At 55.1% G+C, this 27,824-nt stretch overlaps 1 protein-coding gene across 5 annotated transcripts in view; it reads left to right on the top strand.

Moving 5' to 3' along the window:
• Positions 1-27,824, top strand: part of MAN1C1 (mannosidase alpha class 1C member 1) — a 146,977-nt gene that overhangs the window by 99,280 nt on the left and 19,873 nt on the right. For 3 of the 5 annotated variants that reach the window (XM_035019450.1, XM_035019445.1, XM_035019446.1), the window contains exons 3-7: positions 8,375-8,490; positions 10,418-10,498; positions 14,762-14,856; positions 21,120-21,246; positions 24,172-24,265. In XM_035019450.1, coding sequence (XP_034875341.1) covers positions 8,375-8,490; positions 10,418-10,498; positions 14,762-14,856; positions 21,120-21,246; positions 24,172-24,265 — 513 coding nt within the window. The remainder of the gene's footprint in view (positions 1-8,374; positions 8,491-10,417; positions 10,499-14,761; positions 14,857-21,119; positions 21,247-24,171; positions 24,266-27,824) is intronic. The other 2 variants (XM_035019447.1, XM_035019449.1) reach the window with 1 other exon arrangement.

The raw sequence follows: 27,824 nt of genomic DNA, 5'->3' as shown, positions 1-27,824 counted from the left end.
TGAGCCCGATGTGGGGCTCGATCCCAGGACCCTGGGATCATGACCTGAGCTGAAGGCAGACGCTTAACGCTGAGCCACCCAGGCGCCCCAACAGAAGTTTGAAAATACATGTTTCCTGATCAGACAGCACCCTGAGCTCTGACCTAAAAACAAACAAATACCACATTAACGCTTTTGAAACACAACCTGTTTTCCCACGAGGAGCCCCGTCCAGCAGACCGCTTCAGCGAACCGGGCCTGGTCGTGGGGCGCACTGAGCCCCCTCAGCCGCCGGCCACAGCAAACATTCTGCAGCCTCTGTGGCAGCGAAGCATGGCATCTGTCTGGGAAGGCGGAAGGCCGTGCCGTCTGCGGCAACCCATCTTGTCCCGGCCGCGGTGCTTTCCTTGGACAGCTGGCCACTGCTGCGGAGAGTGTTTTGTCCGAGGCCAAGACGCCTTGTCAAGGGTCCGCGGATCTCTAAGAAAGCGCCGTCCGTGTTTCCACGAGCCATTCATTCCTTCAGCAGCCCTCTGCTCTCACCTTCCCTGTGCCTGGCCCAGGGGTGGATCCAGGCCACTGGGAAGAGTCAGGTGCAGCCACTGCCCCTGGGGTTCACAGGCGCGTATGGTGTGGTGGGGGCATTGCTGTGACCAAGGCACCTGCGGTGGAGCCGGGCAGCCCGGCCCAGGAGGGAGAAGTCAGGTCTGCTGGGTGGCTCAGGAATTCTTGAGAGAAGACTCAACGCTCAAGCCCAGGCCAGGACAAAGTAGCCAACTCAGAAAAGGATGGTATCCCAGGCCTAGGGACCCATGTCAGCAGTCACCCCAGGGCATTTGGGGAGCTTCTGGTGAGATCATGTGGATGGAGCCTCACCCACACAGAGAGCAGCAGAGCATAGCAGAGGCTCCCAAGGCCTGGACCACAGGCACCCTGCACACGGTGCCCCGGGGACTTTGAATGTGATCGGGGCACTGAGGCCTTGATAAAGGGCAGGAGCATCATCGGATCTGACCATCTTTTATCGATTCACCTCTAGGAAGAGCATTCTGTCGAGTGCCAGGAAAAATTCCTAAAAAATATCTTTAGTCCTTCCAGAGGCTCCAGGAAACCTTTGCCTGGAAATACACATCCTCCGGACACGACTTGATGTGATCAGGAAATAGCCGTCCTGGGAAGATTTAAGAAAAATGTTATTACTGGAGGGGAAAAACCCCGCCCCGGACCTGACAAGAGTGCAGAGGTCCTGATCCCTGAAAGGATTTTGCGTGGCCAGATGACCTCGCCAGACAAGACGATGTGGTTTTAAACAATGCCCTTTGGGGTGGTGGGGATATCACTTTAATCATCCTAGAAACCCACACGACAGAACATTCCAATTGCTACTCCTGCATAACAAATTACTCCAAAACTTAGTGGCTTAAAACAATTATTATGCTCGGAGATTCAGTGGGTCAGGAATTCAGAAAGGGCACAATGGGAACAGCTTTACCGCCCTCAGCTGGAAAGGCTTGAAGGGGAACTTGACAGCTGGAGCCATCTGGAAGCTTCTTAATTCACATGTGTGGAATTGATGCTGGCTGTTGGCGGGGAGCTCAGAAGGGGCTGCCGGTCAGGAAACATACACGTGGCCTCTCCCTGTGTTCTCTCCTTATGGGCTACCTTGCGCTTCCTCACAGTATGGTGGCTGGTTCTAAGTGCCAGCGTTCCAAGAGACAGGAAGTGGAAACTGTTTCTTAAGGTCTGGGTCTAGAAACTCCCTTCTGGTTTATTCTGTTGTTCCCGGGAGTCACAAAGGTCCACCCAGATTCAAGGAGAGGAATGGTGGGAGGAGTCCCTCTCCTGGCGTGGGGTACACTGTGGTGCCCTGTTTGGAAATAAGACCTGCCACACAGCCATACTGGTTTCTTTGGAAGCTGAGAAAGAAACACTTGGGTTGTTTCTTTACAGAGTAAGAAAAGTCTCTGAGGATTATGTCATCAAATTAAATGCACCCGTTAGAGTATGGCTCTGGGGATACTGCAGTAATAGGCTATGCTTTGGGTGATTTTTTTTTTCCTTCTGAATGTTCTTCCTGCAGTTTATGTTCCCCAGCCTGACCGCTTTCTCCTTGCTAATATAACATCCCATAAAAACCTCACTGTCATTAGTACGGCAGAGTCAGGAGAGGGGGTACAAACCTCAGTCCAGCAGAGCAGGGCTCCTGCCCAGGCAGCCCCAGGGGAGGAGGTGACAGGAGCGGAGGTCTAGTTCCTTGTAGAAACTGACCCAGGCATGACAAACAGCTTCACACAGGATGATGGTGCACACACACTTAGCCACTCCGGCTGATCTGGTCTCAGCCTGGTGGCAGGGTCTCCCCTGTCTATTGGCACCAGCCCCTGAAATAGCTAGATAGCCTGCCCTGGGCGTGCCCAACAGATGCCTACTTGGTGGGCTCAGTCTGTTCAACCCAACACGTTTACCTCTAACACTTCTGGGTACCAGACTGTAGCCAGGCGCTGAAAAATGTGAATGAGCCACAGCCCACTCCAAACTCCAAACCTCCCCACCCAGGGTGAGGGGCCATCTATTCTCGAATGCTGGAAAGTGTTCTAGGCGGTAGAGGACAGCAGTGGAAAAAACAGGGCTCTCCCCCCAGAAGCCCGTGCTCCCTTAGGAGAAGATAGTAACGGGGAAACATCCACATGTAACATCTCTGGGATAAAGGTGCCAAGGAGAATAAAGAGGTGAGGGAGAAGTGATGGGGGTGCTGTTCTGGCAGAGTGATGGGAACTGCCAAGGCCTAACACGGAGCAGGCTCGGAGGGCTCCACGAGCAGCAGGAGAAGGAGAGAAGTGGGAGGGGGAGCGGGGGACGAGGCTGAGAGGAAGCCAGGGCCAGATCACAGGGCCTCCGGGTCCGATGGGAGCCATGGGAGGATTTTGGGAAGAGGAGTAGCATGCTAGGACTGGCAGTTTCTTTCTTTCTTTCTTTTTTTTAAAAGATTTTATTTATTTATTTGTGAGAGAGAGAATGAGAGAGAGAGAACACATGAGAGGGGGGAGGGTCAGAAGGAGAAGCAGACTCCCTGCCGAGCAGGGAGCCTGATGCGGGACTCGATCCAGGGACTCCAGGATCATGACCTGAGCCGAAGGCAGTCGCCTAACCAGGCGCCCAGGACTGGCATTTTCAAAGGGTCCTTCTGGCTGCCGTGTTGAGGACAGATAGGTGGAGGTGTGGGGGGTGAGGAGCACAAGGGGAGAAGCCCAGGGGCCAGTTAGGAGACTCTTGGAATAAATCCAAGAGAGAAGAAGGTGGCTGGACCAAGGTGGGAGCACAGAGGAGGTGAGAAGTGCGTGGAGTCTGGAAATCTTGTGAAGTGAGCCACCAGGATTCGCCGCGGGATGGGATGTGGGGAAGAGCAATGCAGTCAAGGGCTGGGGCACAGCTTTTGGAAGGAGGGGCTTGGCGTTAACCACTGTGGTTGGGGAACGGATTTGGAGGAACGGGTTAAAGGTGAGCTGCCTGTGACCTCCCAGTGGTGATAGGAGTGGAGGCTACTGGATAGGGGAAGTTGGGGTTCGAGGACAGGTCCTGGGAGTGGACATCTGGGAGCCCTCAGCATGCGGGTGGTACTGAATCACTAAGGGAATGAGGGAGGGCAGGGAAGAGAAAAGGCCCAACAACGGAGCCCATCCGTAGAGGTCTGGAGAAGAGGAGGGACCCACAGAGGGGACTGGGCAGGCCCAGTCACAGGGTTAGAAGGAAAGGCTACAGGAAGAGTGGCGTCCTGAAAGCCAAGGTCAGCTGAGAGCAAGCACAATGCCAGGGAGAGTATGTGTGGCCGTCGGAGATGGACCAGCCTGCTCCCGGCCCTTCCTCTGCCCACTTTCACTGGGAGCTGTTGCTGGAGCCTGGAGACCAGTCTGAAGCAGACCAGAGCCCTGCTGTTAACGGAGGAACAGACTGACAATTCCTCTGTGGTGTGAGGAGAGGGGAGCAGCCCTTGTTCTGGAGATGGGGGTGCATAGAACAGGGCCCTGGGTGAGGGCCTGGAGGAGCTGATGGAGATTTCTCAGGAGAGGAAGGTCAGGGAGGCAGAACCTCATGTAGGCCGCAGGGTGGTGATCTCAGTGGCTTCCTGGGCAGGGAGACACCGGGTGGGCTCTAGATGGCCCAGGAGAAGGTGGGATGGGGGAGGCAGGTGCTGGCAGTCTGCGAAGAGTCACGGAAGTCGGGGCTATAACGAGGCCCCAGGGGATGGCAAGTGGCCCACGTGGGCTGAGGGCTCTGGCCTTTGGGGCTGCTTGGGGATAAGGTGCAGAAGAGGAGCAGAGAGGCAGTGGGGACCCTTGACCTGAAGGAGCTCGCGGTTAGTTAGAAGGTGAGCCAAGCCCCACAGTGCAGGCAGGGCAGGAGTGGTAGGCACATGATTTGGGAGCTCCCTCAGCAAGAGGGGGTTAGATGGGTGGAATCAGGGAAGGCTGCCAAGGGGAGGCAGACCTTTGAGAACATGGGGGCTTTGAGTATGCCCAGACGCACAGAACAGCTTTCTTGGCAGAGGAGAGAGCACATGCAAAGGTATGGAGGCAGGAGGGTGCGGCACGGCACGTGTCCAGGAAGCATAGCTTGATGGGAGATGAGATTAGCCAGGTCCTTTAGCACAGACCCTGAAGCTTCACCCCTCCCTCCCCTATTGCACGGGCACTTGAAAGCCATTGCAGCTTCTGAGCTAAGGAGGGATACAATTGGATCTGGTTTCAGGAAGACAGGTCAGGTAACAGTGTTCAGGGTGAATTTGAGGGGAAGGGCAGGAGTCCAGGAGGTAAGAAGACCTTTTGAGAGGCTAGGTGCACACCCAGATTAGGGGTGTTAATGGCCTCAGCAGCAGGCACAGGTGGGACCCATGTGACACTTTTAAGTTGGGCCAAAGGTTTTGCAAGCTGCAGTCTCATGCCACACTGGCCTGGGAGGGGCCAGAGATGCAAGAGATGCAGAGATGCAAGAGATGCAAGAGCGCTCCAAGGCCTGGGTGACCCCAGAAGACTTTGTGGAGGGGCTGCCCAGGGCCAGTTGGGGGCAAGGAGGGCTGCGCAGTTGGGTTAAGCTCACAGGTACCCAGCACTGCCCCAGCTCCTTTCCGTCCATCGCCCCATTTAGGCCTCCCTGTGGCCTTATGAAGTAGGTCCCACTGTCATCCCCATTTTGAAGACGAGGAACATGAGACTCAGAAAGGTACAGTGACTTACCTTGGCACACAGCTAGTATGTGATGGAACCAGAATTTGAATCCACATCTCCTTGAAAGGGCCAGTGTTTCAAGATAAGCTACAGGACCCCAGGAATAAGAACAGTGAACTGATTGATCAAGCACTTATTCTGTGCCAGGCACAAACAGGTGTCTTTGTCAGAAAGGCCAGGCACACATGTGATGCATTTCTCCCAGCTCAGAAACCTGCAGTGGCTCCCCAGTACCTAGCCCAGTGGTCTTCCCTCACTTAACAGAAGAAAACTTTGACACTGAGAGTAGATGTGTTGCTGGCCCAAGCTGGGGTTTGAACCCAGGGCTGTGTTCTTTTAACTCTCCTCACGGCCTCCTGCCTGGCAGGCAGGGGCGGGTCGGTCCTTTGTGAACAGCAAGGGTTCAGAGCTGGGGGTGGGAGAGGGAGCCAACCCGGAGCCTGCCTCAGGGACAAGCCCAGTGGAGCTTCCAAGCCGGCTGCCTGACTTTTTGTCCCCCTTTGGCTCTGAAATCCTGTGCCTGTTCACTGAATAGGTACGTGTGTTTCCCCGCATCTCCCCCCGGGGAGCCGCCCCAGGCCGGCTGCAGGTACAGATAGAGTTGAATTCCGGATTGGGCCTTCCCTCTTGCCCAGGCTGGCCGCTGGGTAACCTCTGGCCTAGAATGAAAGGCTTTCCAATAAGTGCCTAGCTGGCCCGCAGTCTGGCTGCATAATAGGTGTGGGCCGGGCTGAGAGATCATCGGAGGGAAGATGCAGGAACCTGAGAACAGGGTGGAGCCTTGCCAATAAATCCCTCAGTGAGCTGCCTTCTCGGAGCACTTGGGCAGGAGAACCGGTCACCAGGAGCCCTGGCTGCCTTCCTGGCCCAGCCTAGGCCCTCGGGCCTCCAGGCTCAGGCTTAACCCAGGAAAGCAGGGCCCGTGGGAAGAAAACACCAGGCAGCCCAGGGCAGGATTCGGAAATCAGATACTCTGGGCCGCGTCGCCCTTGGCCTTGAGCTTCTCTTCAAGCCTTCACGGGTCACAGTGGCCTCCTGCCCCGTTGGGGGGTGGGGCACGGTTAGCAATCAGATCCGACCGTTTTCACAGGGAAACAAGAGAACTTGGGTTCTTCTCCTCCTCTGGTCTAATCATAGGCATGTCCCAACCCTTCTCTGGGGGTCCTGTATGAAATTTAGGGGCAGGGTAGTGGGATCTTAAAAATCCTTTCAGGCCCTTAAAAAATCAGGTGTGAGGCCCTGTGGCATAAGCTTGGAGCCAAGAGGATGGACACCAGGCAGGCGCTTCTCAGCAGCTGTGGCATCTGGGGTAAATCCATGCTTTCATGCCTCACTACCTCTCTACCTCACGGTAAAGCGTTCCCGTGAGCTGTGTTTGGCCTTTGGCACCTGCAGGGGAAGCAGCCAGCACAAACCAGGAAAGATCAACTTTGTTTGGCTTTGGGTGTTTTCCTACCAATCCTTCAGCATAGGAGGGGTTGACATTCTGGAAATTCACTTCCACCCCGATACTGAAACCAACCTGGGATGCCTGACTCTGGATCGGGAAGCTCCTGCTTCTTGAAGTGGATTCGGAAACCTCCAGCCTGATCCTTCTCCCAATTTCTCCTGATCTCCCTCGCATCCTTTTCTAGGCCATGTCCTTTACAAGACCTTGCCCGGCCTAGAGAGGTGGTGGTTTGAGTTTCAGGAGTCTCTGCCTGCAAAGTCAACACAAGCGAGCAGTTAGGGAAGCACTAATTAAGGAGATTAGATGCTACCTCTGAATGCAGGTGTGCCCGCAAAGCCCATGCTCATGCTTCAGACTCTAGAGAGGCTCAGCCCGCTGGGGGAAGGTAGAGCCTGTGGTTCTCACTGCTTTTTGAGCCTCTGCAAGGACACTGAAGGAACAATCCGTCGAAGAATCAGTCCTCTTAAGCTAAATGCTGGTCTCTAAAGGAAATTGCTCCTACTTGTAGTTTTAAGGAGTTGCTGGGAGGGAGCTACCTCTTCCAGGAAGCCCTCCTGATGACCCCAGGCACATCTCTTTCTCCCTCCTTCCCTCCTTCACAGTACTCTGCACTCAGGCTCTGATTGTGCCACATGGGGAGGCCTTCCTCATCACTCTCCTGTCCAGTCCATGGTGTGGAAAGCTGTGATATTTTACACCATTATCTCAGCCTTTACTCCCAGGACAAGAGTCTAAGGCCCGGGGGCAGGGGCCTGGTCTCATAGCTCGTGCTTTCTGTACTCACTGTCCTAGAGCGGCCACAAAATCTTTGCTTTGTGCATTTGTGTGGTTTCTTTGTCCAAACTTTTTTTTTTCAAATGGAAATACGTTTCAGGTTATAAAAATAATCCATGAGCTAAAGAAATCAAAAAGCACCTGTAATCCCCGCCCTTGGAGATAACCATTGATCACATCCTGCCAGACTTAGTTCTGCAAAAGCTCATCCACATTTGGCATACAACAAAGAAATTATACTGTGCTGCCTTCCTTTTTTTTGCAACCTACATTTTTTAACTTAACAGATTCCATGGATATTTCCCCAGTAAACACAGCTCTACCTCACCTGCAGGGAGGGCTGCATCGTGTCCTATTTTATATTTAAGCCACAATTTATATAACTAATCCCCTATTGTTGGATTTGGAGTTTTTTCCCCATCTTTTCTCCATTGTATCTGGTACTGCAATAAATACCTTCCTGGATAAATATTTGTAAACATCTTTTTTTTTTTTTTTTGGTCTTAGAATAAAATGAAGAATGAAATTGAAAAGTCAGAGGACTGGCATGTTTGTTAAGATAGAGTAAACCCAATACCGATTCGCCCTCTCCCCCGTGTCACAGAAAAGTGGTGGGTGCCTGGCTGGTACTGATGGTTGACTTTCGGGTGGATATGTGTGGACCCTGAAGGTCTAGGAAGCGGTTCGGCCTGTGAACTCGGTTTCCCAGCCTGCTGCCCACTGCCCACTGCCCAGGAAGCAGCCTAGGGTGGGCGGGAGGGGGGATGCTTGCTCCTGGACTCCCCCCTTTTGAATACTGGTGGAGTCTCCCTGGATCGTGCTTGGGCCAGCCTTGGCCTTGGAGCTTGCCCGGGCACTTAGAAGGGGCCAGGGAATGAGGGCTTATGTGGCTGAGGATGGAAAGGATAGGAACAAACCTGGGTCATGCCTTCGATCTTTGTGCCTACAGGAGGTCTCAGTGGGGCAACCATCATTGACTCCCTTGACACCCTCTACCTCATGGAGCTGCAGGAGGAGTTCCAGGAGGCCAAGACCTGGGTTGAAGAGAACTTCCACCTGAACGTGGTGAGTCAGAGACCCTTGGAGTGTTAGAGGCAAAAGGGGCCTGGAAGGTCAGTGGCCAGCTCCACCCTATCACTTCGGAGACCCAGAGACCCTAGCCCCAAGCCGCCCAGCAGAGCAGTGCTGGAAATGGGGCTCCGTGCACGCTCTACTTTGTCCTCTCCTAAGACCAGCCTCAAGGTGGGGGATCCCTCCAGCCCTGGCCAGCGCATGAGTATTTACCAACCTCTTCTCCTCAGGAAGGGAAGACAGCCAACGACCCCTCCTTCCCCTCCCTGCGGTGCCAGGCACCCAGGAAGTCCCTTCTAGGGCTGAATCTGTAGAACAGAACAGTGGCAACCGAAGGGGCTTATCTGCTCAGAGCTGCTCTGACCCGGAGCCCCCACCCCACCCTCTGCTGCCCTCAGGAGATAGGTGAGAGGATTGGGAGCCATGTGGTCGGCCTCGGCAATGACACTGCCTAATTCACAGGCTTGTTGTGAGGTGAACTACCGCGGAGGGTTATAACAAGCATCATAACACAATCAAGTCTGATCTGGATGTAGAGTGGTATCCTCCTCCTGATCATCATCATTACCATTATTCTGAGGCATGTTATGCCTTCTGGTAGTCTGTGTGAGGAAGCTTACAATCCTTCCTGAATGGGAGAAAGGCCAAGGTGGGAGAAGGAAGGGGTATCTTCACAGGCCCACCTTGCCTCTGTGCATATGGTGGAGGGAGAATGGGCACCAGGCAGCTACCTAGGGTGCCAGGTGCTGGCAGGTCCGGGGAGCCTGGGGACATTCAAGCAAGCTGGGGCAGGTTAGGGAAGGTCCTCGGAAGAAAGCAAGATAGGGTCACATCCCCTCTCTGAGCCTTGGCTTTCTCATCTGGAAAATGGGAATGGTGACCTCGCTGAGCACGGGGAGGCTAAAAGAGGGAATGGCTTTGCAGTTTTCTGTTTCACGAGGCTCTCCCATATGAAGGGATAGTCACTGCGTGTTGTTAGCGGTAAAAGGCTGTGATGTGGGGAGCGCTGGGCGCAGGGGAGGTCAGAGCGGGCACCTTTAGGAAGCCACACGGGGCGCCGGGCGGGTATCTCAGCTGTACCCCTCAGCGCCTCAGAGCCACCCTGCTCCTGGTGAAGAACCTCGGGCAGAGAAAAGCTAAATCTCTTGCCCGACGTCCCAAAGCCAAGTAAGAGGCTGAGGTGGGATTTTAACCTAGAGCTGGTCCTTGGCATGATGCCCCAACACCCCGGATTTGCAGTCCAGACCCAAGAAAGAAAGCACGGATTAAGGCAACTGTGGACATGCCCTGTGGGCCGCAGACCTGAAGCTGAGAATTGCTTGCTTGCCTGCAAGTGTCTGCCTGGCACCCTTGCCTCTCAGCCTCGGCTTTGTCCCCTTTGCCCCAGAACCTCCTCAGAGAACCTTCCCCTGTCTTCCCCCTGTCTTCCCCCTGTCTCCCCTCCCTCCTGCTAAGCCAGGAAGTTCCCGCAGGAAGGGGAGGTGGCTGGACTAAAGAATTTGCCTCCCCTCAGGCTAAGCTTCAGCCCCAGCTCCCCTACCAAGTTCTTGAGCTGCCTGGAGAGCAGCCAGGCACAACTTTGCTCTGAGGGCCTCTGGCAAGGGCTGGGGAAGGAAGCCAAACCCAGCGTTTATTTCTAATGCTGTCAACATGCTGCAGTGGCCTGCCAAGCAGGTGCTGATCCCTCTCAACTTTTGCTCTGAAAACCACCGCCCAGCATAGCCCGGCCTGCCAGGCAAGGTGCCGGAGCTCAGCATGAGGGTAGCCAGGCCAACGGGGTGGGGGGGTGGGGGGGAGGCTGGGGCCGGAGTGACCTGTCTCAAGGGCCTGGCTGTCCCTGGGAGCCCTGCAGGCGGCTCACAAGTGTTCTCCCCCACCCCGGTTCCCCACACACACATTCCTCTTTCCTGTGGCCCTGCAGAGTGGAGAAGCATCCTTGTTTGAGGTGAACATCCGGTACATCGGAGGACTCCTCTCAGCCTTCTACCTGACGGGAGAAGAGGTAAGTTGGCCCTTTGAGGCCCCTGGACCCTTCAGGTGTGAGAAGACTTCGGAGAACATCCAATCCCACTCCCTCATTTCACCAGTGAGGAAACAGGGATGCAAGGGGATTTGCCCAGGGCTACCCAAGTCCACCCAACGTCCGCGGTGCCACCTGCTGACTCTTCCTCACCTTCTGATGCTTCCCTTCTGCTGCCCAGGTGAGCCCCACGGGCTCGCACGTGGGTAGTAAATTCTCTAAGGAGCACGACTAGTCTCTTCACACCATCCATGCAGCTCCCCACACAGCACCCAGCAGGCTCTGGGCTCAGCTCGGGCTTGTAGAGCTGCTGGACTGGTTTTTGCAGGTGTTGGTTTTCAGGATAGATGAAGCCAAGACCAGTGTTTCACAATTTCCACCGCTAGGGGCCCTTGGCCTTGTCCTGCTCCACAGCCACCCCTGTCTGCTCCCCTCCTGGGCCAGCCACCAGCCAGCCACCACTCCAGGTCTCCAGCGGCCACGGGACATGGGACTGCTGGTCACATGCCCTAAGTGCAAGGCCTCAGCCCCAGGCATCGGCTTCCAGCAGAAGGGCTGAGAAGTGTGGGGAGAAGGCAGAGCCCTGGGCACAGAGTCAGAAAACCTGGGTCTTATTTATCCCCACACCTTGAGCAAGTCCTCTCCCACCCCTGGGCCTCGCTTCCTTCCCCACTGTGGGGATCGGCTCACAGAACTCTTGTGAAATGGGACAGGAGGGACAAGGTTTGACCCCGAGCTGACCAGCTCCAAAGCCCATACTCTCCACGCTGCAAGAGAATTTTGAAAACCACAGAGCTCTGTAGAAATGGGAGGCTCTTCATCCCCTCGTCAGCTCCCATGAAAGCGCAGCCGAAGTATCTGGGCATGAGGTTGTCCAAGTCCCCAGGACATGGGTCATCCATTGTTGTGCTCCCCGTTAGCCAGAGGGCCACACTGCTCAACGCAACCGCTGCTCTAGGGCTGGATGCCTTGGCTTTGGCCTTTCCCTTCCCTGCACTTCTCCCTGCTCTGTCCACCCTGAGACAAATATCATCCCTACCCCCTGCCGCCAGGGGACGCAGAAAATTCCCTGCTAAGCCCCAGTGGCTCAGAATTCCTGAAGCATCCAGGGCACATGAGCAGTTCCATTGTGCAGACGAGGGTCAGAGACAGTACGTGGCTCACCTGAGGTCACACAGCTGCCAAGTGGGAAGATCTGAACCTGGGCTCTGACTCGCAGCCCGGAGAACTTTCCACTCTACAGAATAGAATTCCTGCTAGTTTCTCTCACCTCTGTTCTGGAACCTCTGGGCCCCTGACTGTGGCTTACCATGGCTGCCGGCCTTTCTCTGTGCTGGAAAAGCCGCTGATAGCACTTACGGGCTCCACAACCTTGGGCAGATTGCTTCATCCTCAAAGTGGTCAACACCCTCCCCACCAGGCTATTGCAGGGATTGAAGGTCGTGTAGATAAGACACCTGGCACAGTGATATATTGTGATTTATAATAAGTAATATATATTTGGTCTTCATCCCATTTCTGGCAGAGCTCCTAAAACCCTTGGAATTTCCTAAGCACTGAGAGCAATAAATGTGTCTTTTGTTATGTAAATTGGGTGACTCTTGGACCCCACCTGAGGATAGAGGCTGGTTGCCAGGAGAACCAACCACAAGGTGAGAGGGTTGTTATATTCAGTCCCACCACCCTGACTTCCAGGGACCGGAGAGGGGCTGGAGGTTGAATCAGGAGCCAATTAGCAGTGGTTTAATTAGTCGTGCCCATGTAATGAACTGGGCCATGGAGCTTTCAGGGTGGCTGAGCACCGGGAGATTTGGGGAAAGCACCACTCCTGGAGAAGGCATGGAAGCTCTGTGCCCTCTCCTCATACTTTGCCGTAAGCATCTCTTCCATCTGGCTGTTCCTGAGCTACATCCTTTTATAATAAACCAGTTAAGTAAAATGTTTCCTGAGTTCTGTGAAGCACTCTAGCAAATTAATCAAACCCACAGAGAGGTTTATGAGAACCTCTGATTTAGAGACCGTGGGTCAGAAGCACAGGTAACAGGCTGGACTTAGGAATGGTGTCTGAAGTGGGGGGGCGGGGGGGCATCAATCTTGTAAGGACTGAATCCTCAAACTGGAATCTGATGCTGTCTCCGGGAAGATAGTGTCAGAACTGGGTTGAATTATAGGGCACCCAGCTGGTGTCTGGCGAATTGCTTGGTGGTATGGGGAAACACCCCCCCCACACACATAGTGGAATCGGGTTCAGAATCTGTTCCACACCTACTCACTTCCAAGAGAATAAGTAGGACTCGTGTTCTTCTGTTCTCGGTGGTACCCCTCTGGTCCACACACACTCACTCAGCATCCTTCCTGGTGTGGTTGAGATCCTGCAGTGCCCACCAGCGATAGGGCTTTCCAAAGGTGGAGACGTGGAAATTCCTAAGAGCATTTAAGAAGATTGAGCTTGGAGTCCTCAGGGCAGAGGGCAGCCGGCCAGCTGCCTGGAGCCTCAGCACTGGGGTCAGGTGTGAGTTCAGTTCCTCTGCACCTCACTGCTCAGCCTCTCGGGGGGCAAGTGACACTATCAGGTGCCTCAGATGAGAGCCCTTTGTTGTTGCTAAACCAGTGGCTTCTGGGCCAAGGCTTTGGGATCTGGGTTCTAGACACGCTTCCGCAGGGACTCTGATGTGGGTGGCCCCCATGCCCACGTCTGGGACCCACTGTCTGGCGCTGGACGCTGTCCTCTCCTCTCGCCCGTCCCTGCCAGGCCCCAGGTGCGGTTCTTCCCTTCCCCCCCTCCCCTCCTGAGCAGGAGCCATAGCTGCCCTCAGAGGCCTCCCTGCCACATCCCAGCTAGTCCAGCTAACTCCTCCCCACTGCAGGCCCTCTGCAGCTGCCTCAGCCGTTCAGTGGCCCATACTGGGGCCAGGGGACTCAAGAGGACTTGGTGTTGCTGCACACGGGAGGTCGGCAAACCAGATCGGCCTTGAGCTTGGAAGCGAAAGGAAACGTGTGTTGTTCCACTCAGAACAGTTGCTAAGTGACTTACGTCTCACGTTTTCAAAAATAAATAATATTTACTGTGGGCTTGCTTTTATTATAAAATAGCACAGAAAGAGAGATAAGCCAGATGAAGAAAACAAAATTCCTCCGTGAGCCCACCCTGCATCCCTAGGAGAGCATTGTTAATATTTTGGTGTATTTCCTTCTCATCTGTTCCTCACACATCCGTGTGCATATAATTACTAAAGTTGAATTATACTATTTCAAAATACTCTTTTAATAAACTACAAACCCTTTCTTTGCTATTAAGTAATTGTCTACATCATTCCAGTGGCTGCCTGGTATTCCGTTGCATGGATAAGTCCTAATTTAACCACTTCTGTATTTGATGTTTAGAATATCTTCGTTTTTCCACTATTATAAACAATGCTGGAATAAATAGCCCTAAAGTTCAATCTTTACAACATCCTTGGTTACTTATTTCCTTAGAATAGATTCCTAAGAGGGAAGCTGGGGCATCAGAAGGTCACAGGTGCTTCTGAATTAGAAGAACGGTGTGAGGGGGTCAGAGACTCCATCAGGGCCCTGAGGCCGGGGGGCCTCCTTACGGCTCCTTGGCCATCATGTCAGCAGCTTAACCGTTCACCTTCTCTGCTCATTCCCGTCTGTAAAATGGGAACGGTGGGAAGATCCAGAATGTCCGGCCCTTCCCCTGGTTTTGCACACGGGGTGGCGTTGCTTTGCTGAGAAGCTCACAGCAGCCGAGCCGCGAGGCAAGGACTAGAACCGGGGGCGGGGCAGGGCTCCCAGTCCAGTGCTCCTCACACTCCATCAGATGTGCTCCCACACGCCCCACCTGTGGCGCCCTGGCCCCTTCATCCCCTCGGCGGCCACCAGAAGCACAGCTGGAATCACTGAGCCCTCGTCACAGTCCTGACACTGTCCTGCGGGCTTTACAACGATGACCTAATTGTCATTCCTCCCGACAGCCTCTGAGGAAGGCCGCTGTGGCCTTGTTTTGTGATTGAAGAGGGAAATTGAGGCTCAGAGGAGGTGCCTCAACTCAGGCCATGTAGCCAGAAATGCGGAGTCAGGTTCACATCCAGGCCCGTCTGACCCCAGAGCCGGACGCAGCGCCCCCTCCCACTCTGCGCCCGCAGCTCCTGGGTGCATCCGCCGCCGGCAGGAGCGGGGCTTGGGGCGGGGATGGCACCCACCCAGCCCCATTCATGATGCCCTGTGCTTCTTCCTTTACAGGTGTTCCGAGTAAAGGCCATCAAGCTGGGAGAGAAGCTTCTGCCGGCCTTCAACACCCCCACGGGAATCCCCAAAGGTGTTGTGAACTTCAAAAGGTAGGACATCTTCTGATTTCCCTTTTGTGGCTTTGGCTGCATCTGTGAAGAAAATGAAGCATGGAGAGGACAGGACCCGCCTTGGGAATCCCAGCGAGTCAGTGGCACAGTGGAGACTGGCCTTAGCCGAGGGCTCTCCAGGGCTGATCTTCCCTAGGTGCGGAGGGAGCAGCTGGTCTGTAATCGTTCCCTAATACTGCCTTGACTCACAGCCCTACAGGTGTGCCCAGCTAGGGTCAGGCGCCAGGAGGCACATCACACCCTCCTGCCATGAGGTACCCCAAACTGCTAGGGGGTCTCAAGACCCTGAGCAGAGGGACCGCTGGACTGGGTCTCAGGAACCCATTGTCAGAACCCAGAGGGGCTTCTGGGGGCATCAAGCCCATGGAGGCTTGGACTCCAAGGAATAAGGGCCTAGTCAGGTCACATAAGCCAGTAACTGACCATTCCCGGACACAAACCCAGGACTTCCAACTCCATTTTTAATAATACTTATTGGAATTTCCCCCTCTTTAAAAATAGTAAGTTCTCGGGGCGCCTGGGTGGCTCAGTTGGTTAAGTGACTGCCTCCAGCTCAGGTCATGATCCTGGAGTCCCGGGATCGAGCCCCACATCAGGCTCCCTGCTTGGCGGGGAGTCTGCTTCTCCCTCTGACACTCCCCCCGCCATGCTGTCTCTCTCTCTCATTCTCTCTCTCTCTCAAATAAATAAAAATCTTTAAAAAAAAAAAAAAAGTAAGTTCTCATTGCAGAAAATGTGGATTAAACCAAAAGTGTTAGGTAAGACTGGAAAACTCCTATGTGGTTCCACTAATCAAAGAAACCACCGGTAATGCTTCTTTCTACTGGCTTGGTTTTAAAACATTGATTTTCATTGGCTGCATTGATTTTCCTTCCTGAGGTATTGCTTAATTCAGTGTGTGAACTAGAGACTTTCTGGGTAGTCACTAAGTCACAGAATGTCAACACGGAAGGGACCCTGGGCGGTGCCATGGGAGAAAGGTAGAGCCGGGGCTGCCGCTGGGTCCAGCTCCAGCGCCTGGGGGGGGGGGGGTGTGCTTACCTGCCCCCCTCGCAGATGCCCTTCCCCCTCGTGGGGATAGGAGTGTGTTTATATCCACTCGTTTTCCAGATGTGGCGACTGAGACCCAGAGAGGGGAAGGGATGGGCTCAGAGTCAAGAGAACCAATGGCCAGCCAGCTGGATGATGGATGAATCTTCATGAGCACGAGTCTTGCTCCTGGGGCTCCCCAGGGCCCCATTGTCTTGCCTTTCCTCGCTCTGTTCTTCCACCGGTCGACTTGCTCTCAAAGGCCAGCTCGCCCGCCACCTGTGCCGTTAGGGCTAGAAGCGTTTTAACTTCTCCCAGCCTCCAGGCACTTTCTCTGCCTCCTTATGGCCCCGTCACATCCCTCTTCATGGGATCCGTGTCCGGTTCTTTGCTCATTCCTTCCACAAATACCTGTGCTCGGGACTGTGTGCAGGATGAGAGATGAACCATGACACTGTGCCGACCGTTTCTGAGCACTTCCCTGTGCCCGGCGTTGTGCTAAGGCTTTCCGTACGTGGCCTCACCGAGTACTCCTCACAGCCACCCTTTATTCAAACAGAGTCTCGGAGAGGTGAAGTAACTTGCCCGAAGTCTTCCAGCTGCTAGGTAATTGGGGATACGATTTAAGCCCGTTTGGTTAGAGATAGAAAGCTCTGCTCTCGAGGCCGGCCTGGCCCTCCCTCAGACGGGAGCCCTGCTGTCCCTGGGCTGCAGGAGCAGCCCCCCGGGAGACGTTGTAGAAGGCACCCAGGGGCTTCCTGGGGCCGTTCTTGAGGCTCTCCCACAACCCCGAGTCTGGGAGGAAGGCTGTAATATTTCCGTCTCACCACACTTCCCCGTTCCATCTCCTGAGGTGATGTCTTACCTCAGGAGCTGCTTGGGAGGGGGCGCCGTGGGCTCTGGTGAGTGCCTCCGTGCCTCGGCTTCCTCTCTGTCCTGGGGAGGTCCCATTCTTCGGGTCAGCCTGCCCAGGGCCTCGCAGAGGAGAGGGGACTCGCCTGCTCGGCCCCTTCGCTTACGGTCTCTGGTCCAAGAGCATTCCTGGGGTGTGACCTCACATAAACCTCACCAGAGGCCACAAAGGGGGCCCCAGGGCCAATCGAATCCCGTTCTCGGTGCCAGGGTTGACTTCTCAGAGCCAGACGTTTAGATCACTGCTCAGATTCCTTTCCCACAAACACTGATCCTGGAGAAACACAGCCCAGCTATCATGGAGCCGAGACACAAACACGGTGTCTCTGTGGCTGTCTGTCCCAGGGCTAGCTCCTTGGGCCTCAATGCCTGGAGTCTGGGATAGGACCTTACGTCAGTCATCCTTCCCTCATCTGCACTGCCCTGGCTGTCTGCCTTACCCCTGTTCCTCAGAGCCCGGACCGGATGCAACACAGATCCTAACATTTCTGATTAAGAAAACGCATTTATTTTTAGGCTATTTGCATGCTGCCAGTGCTGTATGCATATGTATGTATATGCATATTTCCTGGCAACACCTCCCTTTCATTTTCTGGGTAAGAGAGTCTGTTGCTAAAAAAACGCCTCCCTGTTCCAGCGGGGGGAATGTCAGAGATGTTTACGGCCCGTGGGGCGCTGAGTTTGCTCTTTGGAGAGGGCCTGCTGGTGGGAGCTGGGCCGCACACTGCCGCCCCCGCCCTGGGCAGGGCTTGCCCTGGGCAGCTCCAGGGAAGGGCCAGACCGGGTCCCAGCGGGAGGGGTAGATAACTAACCCTGCTCTTCCTGTCTGGGAGGCAGAGGCGTGGACCCCTGTGACCTGTGACCTCCGAGGGACTGCTGAATCCGAGAGAGTGGCAGTGGCCAGTCCAAGGATTAAGCTCTCACACACGCAGACACCCTTGGCTGCCACCCACCCCAATCATGCAGGCCGAGATACACAAGTTCACCTGTATCACACGCTCTGCATCCACACACACAAACGTGCATTTACATAGACACGCTCCCCCCCCCCCAGATATCTGCATCTTAGTAATTGCTAATGTTTATCGAGCATTCACTGTGCACCACGCACGATGTGAACACATGATTTGGATTCTCTCTCTTCAACCTCACAATGACCACAAGGACCCCATTTCACCAGTGAAGACACTGAGGCGGAGAGAGGTGAGGTAGCTTACCCAAGGTCACACAGCAGTAGAGTGAAGTTAGAATTAGCAACCAGGTCTGTCTGGCTCTAAAGTTCACAATTATACCGTACACACGAGTGCACACAAAGACATACAGATACACATGGGAGCTTCCGCCGTGCTGGGGAGGGGCACTGTGGAGCCACCCCTTCTCCCCGGGCAGAGAACACAGGCTGCAGACTTAACAGGCAGGGAGGGAGGCAGAGGGCAGAGCTTCATTAGCCCATTGCCTTGCAGGGCTGATGAAAAGCCCTCCTGGTCTCTGGATGCCACCCAGAACAGGTGCATTTGGGGCACAGAATACCTAGGGTTTGGATTTGGAGTCAGCTCTATCAGTTCTGTCCCTTGCTGTGTGACGTTGAAGAAGTGTCTCCCCCTCTCCGAGCCTGAGCATCCTCACCTATGAAATAAGAATCGTGGTATCTACCTCCGAAGCTGGATGTGAAGATGAAATAAGACACTACAGCTGTCTGGCACCCCTCAGGAACTCAATAACTCACGTAATTTTAATAAACTATAAACACATGATTTATATGTGCATAATTACATAATGCGAAAAATGACAGTAATTACATGCCTAATTTATACCTCACAATAGCTCTAAGAGGTGTGGGTTTGGTCGTTTAACAGATGAGGAAACTGAGGGCGGGAGAGATCAGCAGACCTGCCCGAAGTCCCCCGGCCGGGCGCTGCGGGAGCCGGCGCTTGAAGACAAACAGGAGAGGGAAGGCGCCCGCCCACTGCCCACCTCTGCCCAGCCCTGGGCTGCCTGGCTGCCTGGCTGGCTCCACTGCAGGGATCCCACTCCAGAGGGAGGGGAGAGGAAGGAGAGGCTCATGTGGGGGAAAATGAGAACAAAAGACAACTGGGTGACCGGTGGCTATTTTGACCTTGAATTTCTCTGTGAGGGCAGGAAGCATCCATTATTCAGGAAACCCTCTGTGGGTACCCACATCTCCCACGGAGATAGCTGGAGAGAGAAGTCTCACTTGGCCTGAGGGGAAGAAGAACAGAGAGGGGACACCTTCCCCTTCCCTCTGGGTGGATGTGGGGCCATCTGGGTGGGAGACCGTTAGGGGATGCACAGAGCCCAGGCTGAATCTGGCCTCTGCCACCTACCAGCTCTGACCTTCCAATAGCTTACTTTCCTCTCTGAGCCTCAGTTTCCCCTTCGTATATTGGGATGAATGATGTGTTACCTTGTGGGCTTTAAATGAAGTCAAGAAGCAAACAGCTTGACCCAGTGCCCGGTATCTGTAGTGGCTCAATACACAGAAGCTGTTTTATTTATTATCCACGAGCCAAGTCTCCCCTCTCTGCGCAGCCCGTCCCTCTCTACCTGCCCCCAAGTCAGGGAAATACCCAAAGAGGTGGAGACAGGAGGAAGGGGCCAGTGGTCGTCTCTGTTTACTGAGGCCACCTGCTCCGTCAGATCCTAAAACTTGAGTCCTCCACCTATTTCTGGAAGTTGAGACTGATGAGTTTGATTTCAGAAACGATATTCAGGCCAGATAATGGAGTTTGGGGAGGAGAGGGGCAGCCTCAGGAGAGCCCCAGCCCACCCCAGGAAAAGGGGTGCCCCTCAGATGGCACTGTGACCTCCCAGACCCACCTTCTCCCCCATCTGCCTCCCTATGTCCTGTCCCCGGGAGACAGACAGACAGAGGCCGGTTCCTAGAGAGGCAGAGCTATCCCAGCAAGGAAGTGGAGGGGCTTCCCAGAGGCCAGGGCAGAGCCAGGCCCCTCAGCCTACTCCCTGGAGCCCCTACAGATAGGGGCACTCACTCCACCCTGCTCCATCCCCACCCTGGCCCCCTGGTTGTCCTAAATGTCCCACAGGAAAGATCATCCCGGTACATAGGAGGAAACTGAGGCACGGGGAGAGGAGGCAGAAAGGACACCCCCATTCTGTGCTTTTCTTTTCCCTCTTCACCCCACAAAAGCCCTAGGAACAGAGACCAGGACCCGTTACCCTCGCCCAGTTTGATGATGCAGGTGCATAAGGTGGGGATGGTTTGCCCAAGGCCTCTCAGCTAAGAAACTTGATGCTGGCCCCCTGGCTATGGAGATTTAAGTGAAAACACCTGGAAAGGCAGCGTCCTTGCTTAGTATATAATTTAAGGAGAGGCAGGCCACACAGTGGTTAGGACCAGCTCTGGTGTCAGGCCAGCCTCGAGTCCCAGCTGCTCCACGTGCTGTGTGATGGCGAGTGGGTGACGTCACCATCCCAGGCCTTGTTTTCCTCATCTGTGAGAGGGGCAAGTGGCAGGATTTCCTGAGACCCCCACCTCTGCGCTCTTCCTCCTCGGAAGCACCCCGGACCTGGAAGCGGGACTGAGACAGCCTTCTCCAGCGAGGACCTGTCTGAGGTGTTCCCGAGACACACCTGGCTAACAGCTGAGGAGACCTTTCCTCCGAGAGCCGCTGTTCCTTTCATTCCTAACCTCGGGCCTCCCGGGGAGCCTGCAGCTCCGGGCACGTGGTCGTACCAGAGTCACCTGCCCGCCAGGTGTGGGGTCCACAAAATTCCAGGAGGGGCCACTGTGCGTCCTCGGGCAGCACTGACAGTGTGAGGAGAGGGAAAGAGCCAGGTAGGGTGCCCGCTTTTCATCTGCCCCGTTCCGACCCCAGCCCCAGCGGTGTGCCCCGCGCACAAGGCGCCACAGACTGTGAGGCGGCCGGATTGCCTTCAGCCAGAGGACAGAAAGCGTTCTGCAGGGTCCTTGTGGTCCTGTAATATCACCTGTAAATTTAGCGTAACTTGGGTGCTGGGTCTTGGCCACCGAGGCAGCTCTGCTACCGTCCTTGAGCCCACACATCTCCCAGGGGCTGCCTGACCATAGAAGCAAAGAATGGTGCAGGTGACCTCTGTGTCCTCCGCAGCAGCCGGGGCTGTTACTGGTGCTGACTCCCGGGGAGGCGCAACGGAGACCAGGTGGCCAGAGCGCCCAGGATGGGCCCTGGCACGAGTGGGTGCTCCCCGACGGCGCGATCTCCCCGCCCCACCGGTTACTCTCAGCAGGGGAGCCAGCCTCCCCGGCAGCGGGGTGACGGGGTGCTTCCATCTCTTTACAGTAGCTCCAACAGGAGCTGGGGCTGGGCCGTGGCCGGGAGCAACAGCATCCTGGCTGAGTTTGGATCCCTGCACCTGGAGTTCTTACACCTCACCGAGCTCTCTGGCAACCAGGTCTTCGCAGAAAAGGCAAGTGTTCTCCCTGCTCCCCCCACCCCCGAATGGTGTCTCCCTCTTCCCCACACTCAGCAGGTCCCCGATCAGTGGGGATGGCGGGGTGGGGGGGACGTCCAGCCACCGCTAATACAGCCGTGGAAGCCCTGAGCGTGCCCGAACCAGATGGCAGGAAGGTGCGCGCAGTGGGTAATCAGGGTTCTGCCGGGGCAGGGAGGAGAGGAGGCTGCCGGCGAGGTTTCCACCGGGGCAACCACGCGTACGTGGAATCTGGAGAGAGCACAGGAACTGAAATCCAGGCACCCGCGGGCGTTGGCAGGAATTGGCCACCGGCTGCAAAAGTCCCCTTTCCAGAGCCAGTTAACTTTTCCATGTGCGATCTGCTGCCTTTCCCTTCCAGATGCCCACCTAGCTCATGTTGGCAGCAGGTTGGCAAAGCGATTTCACTCTACGGCGGCAGAGGCACACGTCTCTTCGTCCTCATTGTTACCGGGCTGGCTCAGGCCTCAAGGGGTGCTGAGAGCTAGCATCCAGGCTGTCGGCCAGCCTGACAGCTGCCTGCTCCTGCCCCTCTGTGGAGCCCTCCAGAAGAAGCAGTTCCTCCACTTTGACAGCCCTCAGCAGTCCCACCGTCTGGAAGTGCCTCCGCGCGGGTCTAACCCTAAACCCAAGGAAGGCAAGGGTACACACACCACCCTCAGAGGGCGCTCGGGCTCCATCAGCAATTGTCCCTTCCTGAGCCCTGCCTAGGGAGATGAAGTCCCGCCTCCAAGAATATCCCTTCGGAGGCGCCTCCACTCCCAAAACCTTCCCTTCTCTGAGGGTTAGACTCTTGGGGTGCCAAGGGAGCTGGGAGATCATAGATTCACACCTCCACCCAGCGGCTCCCAGTCGTGTGTCCACCAACCAGCCTCAAAGCATCACCCGGCGTGCCTGTAGGAAACACATCTCTGGGTGTCACCCAGACCCGGGAATCTGCATTTTTAATAAGCACCCAAGTGCTTTTTGATGCCGAATTTAAGAGCACTGCTTATTCAGTGTGGGAATCCCCCCGAGCATTCTTGGGAAGCTCAAGGAGAGCTTTTCAGCCCCTTGATCACTTCCTCTGGGTTGGGGCTCACTACCCCCCTTAAATAGCCTGTCATGTCAGAACTGCCTTCAGGGCCTGTACTGGGAGGACTCTGCCACCGTGTGACACCCCACCTTGCAAGTTCATGAAAGGAATTCCATCCCACTTCCTGATGGGTCTTATTTACTGATCCATTTTCCTGCCTCCCAAACCCTCCTTCCCCCAGCCTCCCTGTTTCCTTTGCTCTTGAGTCAAACTCCTCTGGGAAGGTTGTGACTGGCTCACACTGGAGCGGAACAGGGAGCTCACTCTAGTCCCTGGCTAGCCTGGACAAACTAGCTACCACTGCCCGAGCACCTACTATTTTGTTGGGTACCTTATAGTGTCCCTAACCACCCTTCCAAACCCTGAGGTGGGTCTTACTGTTATCCGCATTTTACAGAGGAGGAAACTGAGACTCAGAGGTTCAGTCTCTTGTCCTGGGTCATTCAGCTGCTAAGTGATAAAGCTAGAATTCAAGCCCAGGACTTTCTGACTCCGAAGCCCACATTCTTTCAAGACCAGATTAGTATAGCAGGCTTCAGGCTTTTCCTCTCGAGTCCATCTGCCTGTCTTTCTGTCTCCCTCTACATTTATATTCTCCGGCTGTTTTCATCCCCCAATCATGCCTCCCACAGAGGCGATTATTGGCAGTCAACAAATTGGCCCAAATTCTAGAAGCACCCGTACCCTCCAGGGGAGCTAATTTAGCCTGCTTCACTGCTCACTACCAGGACAGTCGAGAATAACTCAGGTACAAGTACATTCCTGTCCCCTATAATGGACTCCGTTAACATAAATGGATATGGAATCTCATGTGGTAAAGCTAAGTGCCGTCCCCTAGAAAGAAAGGTCTGACAGCTAAAAGGCTCCTCTCCCTGCTCCTTGCCTTGTAGATAAATCTACAAGCATGATATACTACCGTCCCTGAGGGCCTTGCTGTTCTAGTGGAGTCTGTGCTGGAAGCATTTCATGTACTGCCAGAGAGCAGACCCCAAGGGATAAAGCCTTCCTGCTTCTCACCCTTTGTAGCCCCAAAGGTTGCAAATCTAGCCTCTTCTTGCTCCAGCCAGGCAGCCTCTGCGACATGTGACTGCACGGCCTGCCCTGACCCATGTTGGACACAAGGGCTACTCCGTGTGGCCAGCCGAGCCCTGCCTTGTGTCCTGGCTCTGCCACTTACGAACTGAGTGACCACGGGCATGCCACTGAAACTCTGGGATTCGGGTTTGTCACCTGTTACACAGAGATAATACCAGATGGGTTGTTCTAAGGGTCCGAGGTGATGTATGTAATGGGTCTGGCTCAGAAGGACTGAGAAATGTTAACAGCCGTTGTTGTTCGGGCAGGGGTGTTGAGGAGCCCAGGCCTTTCCTCTGGAATGGTTCCTATGGTGTCCAATACAATAACATGTTTCTAGGCTGAATGTTATGAAATTGCTGGGATTGACAATTTCTGACCTATCAAAGAGGCAGTGTTACCTAGCACTTAAAAATGAGCGGCTATCGCTTATAGGAACCGCCCCCTCTCCTGAAAATGCCCATGCCCCAAAGCAAGGCACCGTGAGGAAGAGGTGAAGTGAGGGGAGCGTGGGGACCTCGCAGAGCCCCAAGGCGGTGGCCAGGCTCCCCTGTGGCCGTGTCCTGCAGTGCCCCCCCCATGGGCCCAGGGCGTGGCCATCTCGCCACCTCCGGGCTGGGGCCTGCTGTTGTCAGCTCTCCGTCCTGCCTCGTCTGAGTGGTGTCCTCTTCGGATCCGAACAAGCTGCCTCCTTCTGCGGCGGTGGCTCCTTCCAGAAAGTGAAGGTGCGTCTGGTGTCCGTTTCTTGGCAGGTCAGGAACATCCGAAAAGTCCTCAGGAAGATCAACAAGCCCTTCGGCCTCTACCCCAACTTCCTCAGCCCAGTGAGCGGGAACTGGGTGCAACGTGAGTATGGAGATGCCGCCGCCCCGCCTTCCACTGACTGCGGTCAGCATCCCATGCAAGGCGTGCGGGCCAAGTGAGCAGGGTCACGTTTCTCAGAGCCGCAGGCCAGTGAGGCCTTTGCTCTGTGCTCCCGGACCCCACCCCCCCTGCCAGGCGTCCTGGGGTCTTCACTGTCCTCGTGTTTGGTGGGCTGTTGTGACAGTGTGGTGGCTGCCCCCTTGTGAGGCCTGCCCTCTGCATCCCCTGCACACTCCCTGTCTCCAGGCTTCCATCTCTTAAGGCACCACTGAAGCATCTCTGGCCGTCCCCCAGACTTGTGGGGGTGTTCCACATAGAACCATCTGTCCACTCCAGAAATGGCCCCGGGAAAGACCACGCATCCTCTCCCAGGATCGGGTGCCCCACCTCCAACTTTAATCCTTTTTTTTTTTTTAATTTTTAAGCAGAGCCTAACTATATAGCAATACAAAAATTGTGAATTTACCGCTGTATCTTGCACCTGACAGAATGGGTCCTGGGAGTTCTGTTCTCTGTTCAGAGGCTTGTGCCTCAACCAGACGGGTGTGGGTCCCTGGGGAGCCTCAGTTACAGCCCCCAGCTCCACCCACCGAAACAGAATGGGGTCAGGGGGACTTGCAGGCTGGAGGGTGTGGAAAAGTCTCCCAGGACCCTGGGATTGCACCCCTGTCAAGAGGCCCTGATCATGAGGTCACAGCGGGAATTGGTGGCCACAGGTTCCTTGGGCCCTGCCTCTAGGGGCTCCCTCCCCCACCTCCACCACTCCTGCTGAAACAAGGAGTCCTCTCCCTTTCCCCTGCCTCCAGCCCTATTTGTTATGACATCAGCAAGGAACTCAGAAGCAAAGTACTTGAGACTAATTACTGCCTGACTGTGGGAAATGCACTTTATCTCCTCAAGCCTTGGTTTTGTCTCCTGCAAATGGGAGAAGACCCCGAGATAGCTTTTTTGTGCATCACGGAGGGATGTGGGAGTAATGGTCAGAAGCTGCAGGAAACAGATTTCAGTTCATCTTCCAAAGATGACATGTGTTGTGCCAAAAGGTAACGAGTGCCCATCAGTAAAGGTATGCAAGCAGGGCCCGGAGGCCAGGCCAGCCTTCAGGGACACGGGGGAGAAACTGCAGAGGCCTATTCTTGCAACCCGGGGCCTCTGTGACTGCAGATCCAGGAGGCCCAGAAAATGTGACCCAGGAATTTTCCCCAGTGATGACCTCACCCCCAAGTGGCCTCCTGCAAGAACCACTTACAGAAATACAAAGTATTTTTAACGAAAGCACACTGCCAAATCCAAAAGTGCAGGGAGAAAATGAATGTTTGAATTACAGATTATGGCCACGGGAAGACAGTTCAATAACCGTTACTGCTTTTAATTGCGAGGCTTGACTGGGTAAAGAGATAAACTACCCGGCTGCTGGCCTTAACTGCTCCAGGACGACACAGCAGAAGCCTTCTAGAGGCAGAGGGGGTGTGGCTTCCCTGTCTGAGCAGCTACTTTGGCAAATTCCAGGGAGCCGCCCCACCCCACCCCCCTGAGAAGCAGAACTTTCTTTTCAGGTTGCGGGCCTGGGTAAGGTCAGTCACATATGGAAAATTGTTTCATATTAATAAAATATGAATCTGAGGCCTGCTAAAGAACAGAGGGAAAGCTAGAAAGTCCTGCTCATCTGGGCACCTGCCTGCCTCCCCTCCCCAACCCCCCGGATCTGGCACCCCAGCCCATCTCAGGTTCTCTGTGGTTTCACTGGGATTTTTTGGTTATTGTGTGTTTTTCCAAAAGACGATAACATTCCCAACTTACATACGCTAAGTATGTTCACCTTCTTTCCTCTTTTTGAATCCTTGGTTAGCCCATTTGCAACCAAAGAAACTGCAGCTTGGGGAGGGAGAGTTGGGGCTGTGTCCTGGTGTCAGGCCTATGTTCTCGCTGCTCCCCCCTCCTGCTGGAAGCTGAGCTGCAGGGTAACAGGGGAGGCCAAGACCCTCCTGCCACTAGGACTCACAGCCAGGACAAGTCCACCAGGTTTCTGCCGGTACCTAGCACAGACGAGACCCATCCTCACAGAGCCACTTAGAGCTCAGAGGGCGGCACGCTCCTCTTTTGCATTTTATTGACCAAAAGCTGGAGGCCCAGAGAGGAGAATGGCTTGCCCTGAGCTAATGGCAGATCTGTGTCTTCCAGTTCCCGCTCTGGGCTCTCGGTGTACCACACGCTTCGGGGGGTAGACACCGCAGACGCGCACTAGCCAGGAAGCGGTGGGACCTCCAAAGGAGAATCGTTCACACAGCCCCAAGAGGGTGTCCTGTCGCAAACACCCATGGAGCTCCCGGGGGCCTGGCTCCCCTCTCCTGCACACCTGCCAGGCCGCGCCCTTAACCACGTCATGCACATGCTGCGGTCACATGAGGAAGTCCCAGCTCTTTGGCTTGGCATTCGAGGCCCTTCCCAGCACAGCTCAAACCTCTCTTTCTTCCATTCGGGACTTATTGGGTGTCCGCAGTGGGCATAAAATGTGAATCCTACACGGCCCCTCCCCATAGAGAGCCCACAGCCTGGTGGGGGGGGCGGACCCATAAGCAGATACGGACACCACCGCTTTGGGAGCTGCCAAGGGCAAGGCACACGCCCAGCACCAGAAGGATCGGCTGCCGCGGAGCGCTTCCCACGTGGGGCGCCATGGGGCCAGATTTGCGTGCACCCTGTCTCACTCGCTCCTCATGTAGGGAAGGACGGCAGGCAGGCTTAGGAGAACACTGAGAAAGGCCTTTCTGCGGAGAGGAGGCCCGAGCTGGGGTGTAGCAGTGAGGAAGTGCTAGCCATGCAAGGGGAGGGGGAAGGGGTCACCACAGGTGAGAGATAAGTGGGAAGGCAGGGGGCTAGGAGTGTCTGGAGTGGCAGAGAAAACGGTGACAGGCGGCAGGCCTGGAAGAGTGTGGAGATGGCAGGGCCCCTGGCTGCGTGCCTGTGTGCCTCTTCTGTGGGCTCTGAGCTGTGGGAGGTCCCCTCAGCGGAGGCTGGCCCAGTTTGACTTGCAGCCTTCCCCAACCCCTGCTCGGCACAGACCTCCTGCTCCAGCTTCGGACACACCATCAGCATGCTGGGCCTGGCATGCCCCTGCGCCTCCCTTTGTGCCGTGTCCTCCATGTAGCAAGGGGGGCGGGGGGCGGGGGGTATGTTGTGCTGGTGAACGTCTCTTCACACAGCAGGGTCCAGCCTGCACGGACCCCCTCCCGCGCCTCCCCAAAGCTCAGGATTTCTCTGGTCTGTTCCAATTTTTGCAAGTCCTGAGCCCTTGCTGGGCCATGATTTATTTATGGGGCTGGAGGGAGCTGGAAGGGCTGGTTTACTCTGGGTATTCCTCTCAGCCCACTTTCCTGGTCCTCACCTGTCTTTACCCTCTGACTTTTGGTCCCGCTGTCTTCACACTTGTCCTTTCTATCTCTAGGCATAGAAGAAGCATGTTTTCATGCTCTGGTTGGCTGTAAAGCAGCAGAAAGCGAGGGCTCTGCCACCTTGGTGGCCTTGGAGGAGCTATGTAGGC

Source organism: Mirounga leonina, unplaced genomic scaffold (assembly GCF_011800145.1).
Source record: "Mirounga leonina isolate KUSES-001 unplaced genomic scaffold, KU_Mleo_1.0 Mir_173, whole genome shotgun sequence".
Lineage (NCBI taxonomy): Eukaryota > Metazoa > Chordata > Mammalia > Carnivora > Phocidae > Mirounga > Mirounga leonina.
Note: the sequence above shows the minus strand (reverse complement) of the source record. Positions and strands in the feature narration are given on the sequence as shown.